Below are 6,000 nucleotides of genomic sequence, written 5' to 3' on the forward strand. Positions count from 1 at the left end.
CCCCAAAATTATGTTGGTAAGTGAGAAATTTGTTAAGTGAGTTTTGCCCCATTTTATGATTTCCCTTGCCACATTTCTTAAGTGAATCCCTGCAGTTGTTAAATTAGTCACACGTTTGTTAAGTGAATCCAGATTCCTCATTGAGTTTGCTTGTTAGAAGGTCGCAAAAGGGGATCACGTGACCCCGGGACACTGCGACCGTCATAAATACGAATCCAAATGTAAATCCGGTGACCCCGGGGATGCTACAAGGGTCATATGTGTGAAAAATGGTCATAAGTCACTTTTTCCAGTGCCGTTGTAACTTCAGACGGTCAGTAAACAAACTGTTGTAAGTTGAGGACTCCACATAGGGTATCGCAAAGCTGTCCCTGATGCAGTTTCTGTATTGCTGCTTTTCCTAGGAACGTATAATCAACCACGCCGCTGGAAGCCACGGAGTTTCTGGAATTTTCATGAAATATGACATCAGTTCCCTCATGGTGACTGTGACCGAGGAACACATGCCTTTCTGGCAGTTTTTAGTGAGACTCTGTGGTATAGTTGGAGGAATTTTTTCTACCACAGGTAAAAATACCTTCTGATCTATTACAGATTACTACGAGACGCTTTTTAAATGAGTCACCCCCAATTTTATGATCCCCCTTTTTTGGGGGGGGCAACCATTGTTAAGGGACTCGCCACAATTATTAAGTCAACCAGGTGTCATGGTTCCGACAGATGAAACTCTTCAAAGAACCTCAAGGCATTGTTTACCTACCATCGGCCCGGTGGGTTAGTAAGTCCTTAAATGACACCAGGTAGTCCTTAAATGAATCCAGCTTTCCCCCACCCCCATTGCCTTTGCTTGTTGGAAGCTGGTTGTGGAGTGTGCAAATGACAAACCCGTGAACCCGTGTTGCAGTTGGCTTGTTTGTTTTTCTTCAGTATGGTCCCCGAATCTTTTTGAAATTAATTTTATTTTCATACTCTCCTTTAACAAACAATTTCAGAGCTTTCTAAGGGCTGGTTCCCACGTTATACATTTTAGATCTATTTTAAAGGTATTTTCAACAGGCGGTTCAAAATTTACAGCAGTCTGGTCTGATCTAAAACTCCCTTTTTCCCGAGCCGACCAAATGTTGGGTTTAAGAATTATAGGAATTGTGATCCGAAAGGAAAATGGAATGGGGAAAGCACTTTCAGATTACAGATTTATTTGAGGGGGGCTGTAAATTGTGCACCCCAAAAGCAGCACTAGTCCGGGATTTAGGATTGCTTCGGGTCTTCTGTCCAGTGTTGTAAAATTGCTCTCAGCCTCATCATTTCACACTCTGGATAATGACCGCATAACCACAATACAGCATCGGATGATAACCAGCGTTACCAAATGTTCAATTTGTTCTCTTGCTGTAGGCATTTTACACAGCATTGGAAGATTCATAGTGGAAATTCTCTGTTGCCGTTTCAGACTGAAGTCTTCTAAATCTACACCTGTAAGTATATTCCGAGTAACCCCTGGGCTTTCAGAGAAGAGAATACTTGTAGCTCAGGGTTGAACTGTGCGGTCCGTGGTTCTCTCTGAGCTTGGCTGTTTGCTTGCAGACATTTCATGACCCAACTAGGGAACGTCATCAGTGTGAAGTTTCTCAGACTTTTTTTTTGTGATTCCGTGCCAGCCTGTGATCCCAACAGCTGAGTCCAGGGCATCAGAGGAGGAGGAGGAGGAGAGGCCTGGGAGCCATCAGAGTCGGAGGAAGGCTCTGATGAGTTACAAGACTTACAAAGTGAGGAAGAACCTGGCCCCTACAATCGTAATCAAGTTGAAAGCCAGCTGTGCTGGGAGGATGAGTCAGACTCTGAGGAAGCACAGCTGGAAAACCTCAGAGATGCTCAAAAACGTAGACAGGTCACCCGAGCAAATCAGAGGGAGGCAATGGGGCAACTCCAGGGGAGAAGGAGAAAGCAGTGAGAAGCCACGGCTTGGGGGCTACGTAACAAAAAGGGAATGCGTGGGCAGGGCTGGTTGCTGGAAGCAACCGTTTGCAAAGACCTTCTGTGTCAAGAGATGATGGTCTGTTTCTGTTACCACTGAGTTATTTCCTATTGGCTCCTGCTGTTTTGTTTGTGGACAAGGTCTGTAACTTAAATAAAAAGGGCCTGTTTTTCCAGTCTGCCTGTTAAAAGAGGAGTTGTCTTGTGAAGTAACAAGGACGTACGTAGGCTGGGACAGAACAGTTTTTGTCGCTGATGAAGGTTCCCTAGTTGGATCGCAAAAGGTCTGCAAGCAAGAAACCAAGATCATAGAGAGCACCAAGGATTCCAGAGAGGCTTTGTTTGTGTCTAGCCTTAGACAGGACTCTGCTTTCCTTTCCTGCCTCGCTCAGAGAGCCAACGGAACAGAATAAGGTTATAAATCCAGATGAGGGGGAAGGATCCTTGGAAAAATCTAAAGAGCTGTTTTGGGACCGGAGCTTTGCTGACAGCAGATAGCGCATCCCACGTCAACTGTCCGACTAGCGAACTCAAAACTTAAAGAATCGTCAAGACTTTGCAGTGGCGTAAAAGATAACACTTTATGGAATAGACATCTCAGAACCGAAGAAGAAAAACCAGCTCTGGTTTTCCCACCCGAAAATTTGCTTAGTTAAAGAATAGCTTCCCCTGCCCTCACTCACCGGGTGCTTCCATTGTCCAATCATAGAACTTTGGCTTGTTATGGGAACAGTCCGCTTCTCCATCAAGCAGCTGCGTTAGTGACCTTGACATTCTTGCAGGCTCTCAAGGTCCGTGCAAGTTTCCTCCCTGCGCTTTCTACCCCTCCCGCCTTTTCCGTGGCAAGTTGGTTAGCAATAAAGGTTAGCAGGTTTCATAGCGATTCAGTCTTGACATCCCAATTTTTAGGGGGTCTTCCTTGTAATGACACCCTTGCACCCCATTTCTTTAGCCTTTGGGGGAAAGTTGACGTTAGAATATTTATGGAATCACAGAACTGATAGGAACCCCATGGGTCGTATAGGAATAGGAATACTTTTTATTGGCCAAGTGTGATTATATACACAAGGAATTGGTCTCCAGTGCAGAAGCTCTCAGTGTACATACCAGGAAAGAAAATGGTAAGTCACAGATCATAATTCATAAGGTACAGTCCTAATTTATAAGGTACAAAACAACAGGGGATAAGTCGTAAGGTACCAATGGGAGAAAGTAGGAAAAATGAGAAGGGAAATAGTAATTCAGTCCTACTATAAGCTTAGATATTGTTAGGCATAAGATAGTGTTGTGAGAATTAGGTGTTTAGCAGAGCGATGGCATGGGGGTGTGGAAGAGTATCTGTGTGTCTGGTTTCCTTGGCATGCAATGCCCTAGCAGCGTCCTGAGGAGCAAAGTTGAAACAGTTAGGGGCCGGGTTTGAAGAGCCCTGTCATTAGAGTATTCATTAAAGTCCATGAATACAGTGAATAAACATTAGCAGCGGTACTACGATTCTAACAAAATCTTTGATACATCTTTTATATTTTATTTTATTTATTTGCATCCTGCCTTTATTATTTTTACTCAAGGCAACGAACATATCCAACACGCCTTCCTCCTCCTATTTTCCCCACAACAACCCTGTGAGGTGAGTTAGGCTAAGAGAAAAAAAGACTCGCCCAAAGTCGCCCGGCCAGCTTTTATGGCTGAGGCGGGACTAAGACTCACAGTCTCCAGGTGATTGGCCCAAAGTCGCCCGGCCAGCTTTTATGGCTGAGGCGGGACTAGGACTCACAGTCTCCTGGTGATTGGCCCAAAGTCTCCCGGCCAGCTTTTATGGCTGAGGTGGGACTAAGACTCACGGTCTCCTGGTGATTGGCCCAAAGTTGCCCGGCCAGCTTTTATGGCTGAGGCGGGACTAAGACTCACAGTCTCCAGGTGATTGGCCCAAAGTCACGCAGCTGGTTTTCATGGCGAAGGCAGGACTAGAACTCACCACCTCCTGCTTTCTAGCCTGGAGCCTTAACCAGTAGAGCAAATTGTCTTAACCCTTCCCAAATACAGCTGTGCTACGATTTTCCTCTTAAAAAAAAGGAATAGGTGGAGTTGAACAACAACGAGCCGAAGTGCACGAAGAAGCAGGGGGGGAAAAAACTTAACTTCTCTGCTTCCTTTCTGACAGGTTCAACTTCCAGATAGTCAACGAAACGGCCACGAACCTCTCGTGACCGAGGACCCGACGGAATAGCCCCTCCTTCGGAAACGGTTGTCTTTCCGTCCCGCGGGAAAGGCATTTTTATAGCGAAACATTTGTGCAATACGTTAAAAGACTGTCCCGAACGGAGGACAAAGGAGCCTTTTGCAGCAGCAGCAACGAAAAAGGGAAAACCATTTTTAACTTTTCTGTGTGACTTATTTGTCCTTTCGAGGATTCCAAAAAAAAAAAAAAGAGTTCGAGATGATTAAGTCCTACTACCCGGAGAAAAACAGGACGGTGGTTTTGAGAGGAGACGTAATTCAGAAACTGCAATTAAACTGTGAAACCTATCAGCTCGGTGTTTCAGAGTCTCCTAACTGATAAAGTTCAAAGGAATGAAATTGGAAAGAGATGTATTTTCCATAGGCAGCAGGGCAGGAAAATTTGCAGCCGAAACTCAGAAGTTCCATAGTTTTGTTTTTAAAATAGGATGGAAGGTGTGATTTTTTTAAAAAAAAAATTAAAAAAAAAATCTCCTATCTTTTAGCATGTAACTGCTGCCGTAAGAATCCCAGGAAATAGAGAATAATCGAACAAGAAAGTAAGTTAAAAATCTTGTCCTGGGACCCATGCAGCATGTAAACAGATTTACGAATTGGCTGTTTAAACAAATGTGGAAAACCTTTTAGCGTATCGCTTGTTTTCAAACTCTTTCAAGGGGTGGGGGTGGGAGGGGCAAATGGATTGATCAAAGAATTATGGGCTCTTTGCAATGTAACTTGTTGAGAGTGATTGACGGCCTCTTTCTCTAGGGACACTTGACAATCTGAAGCATCCATCGTGGTAAATGGTTAATTTTCTGGAGTTTTAAGGTACCATCCAATTGGATTGCGGTGCTGATCGGCATTATTTTTGTAGGCTGGTTCGTACAGGTATATAATCACATCTTACAGCAGATTGTCTGGTAACTCTTTGAAGTTGCAATGGCACTAAAAAGGGGGACTCGCGACCATTTTCAGACTTAGGACTGTTGCAGCCGCCCCATGGTCATGTGATCACGCTTGTCAACTGACTCGTATTTATGACCGTTTGCAGTGCCACATGATCCCCTCTTGCAACCTTCCAACAAGCAAAGGCAATGAGGAAGTCCGTTTCACTTCACCACTGCGCTACTAACTTCATAATTGCACTGATCCACTTAACAACTGTGGTGAGAAAGGTCGTAAAATGGGGCGAAATTCACTTAACAAACAGCAACAGAAATTTTGGGCTCAACTGTGGTCATAAGCTGAGGACTGCCTTGTAGCTGCTTGTGCCTTGCCTTAAATCTTTCTTGAATTTACAGCAGACGGTGGACAAAAGCAATACTGGAATTAGTGGACACTGATATTGCAGATGAAGTATGAATTTTACTGAATTGAATCCAGTGCCTCTTAATTCCATACTCTAGTATACAATAAGTCTCCGTGGTCATGTGGCCAGCATGACTAGACGCCAGAGGCGCACGGAACGCTGTTACCTTCCCACCGTGCTGGTCCCTATTTTTCTACTTGCATTTTTTACGTGCTTTCGAACTGCTAGGTTGGCAGAAGCTGGGACGAGTAACAGGCGCTCACTCTGTTACGCGGCACTCGGGATTCGACCCGCCAAACTGCCGACCTTCTGATTGACAAGCTCAGCGTCCTAACCCACTGAGCCTAAATAAGAACTAGAGCTCCATTATTTATTTGGAAAGCTTAACAGAAGGAAAAAGGTAGGATGGCTCCACCGTAGCCGCCTCTGCATTGAAGAATAAAAATGTAGGAATAACTTCAAAAGTACCAGCTTGGTGCTTTATCAACGATTAAAAA

General features: G+C 44.5%; 1 protein-coding gene across 3 annotated transcripts in view; it reads left to right on the top strand.

Moving 5' to 3' along the window:
- ERGIC2 (ERGIC and golgi 2) overlaps positions 1 to 4,503 on the top strand; it is a 36,040-nt gene extending 31,537 nt beyond the window's left edge. For 2 of the 3 annotated variants that reach the window (XM_083366334.1, XM_083366335.1), the window contains 3 exons: positions 405 to 567; positions 1,396 to 1,475; positions 4,136 to 4,503. In XM_083366334.1, coding sequence (XP_083222460.1) covers positions 405 to 567; positions 1,396 to 1,475; positions 4,136 to 4,201 — 309 coding nt within the window. In that variant the 3' untranslated portion in view covers positions 4,202 to 4,503. Of the gene's footprint in view, positions 1 to 404; positions 568 to 1,395; positions 1,476 to 3,542 lie in introns of all 3 variants that reach the window. The other variant, XM_083366336.1, reaches the window with a different exon arrangement.
- Positions 4,504 to 6,000: the final 1,497 nt, after the last annotated feature.

This window comes from Vipera ursinii (assembly GCF_947247035.1).
Source record: "Vipera ursinii genome assembly, chromosome: 6".
Classification (NCBI taxonomy): Eukaryota; Metazoa; Chordata; class Lepidosauria; order Squamata; family Viperidae; genus Vipera; species Vipera ursinii.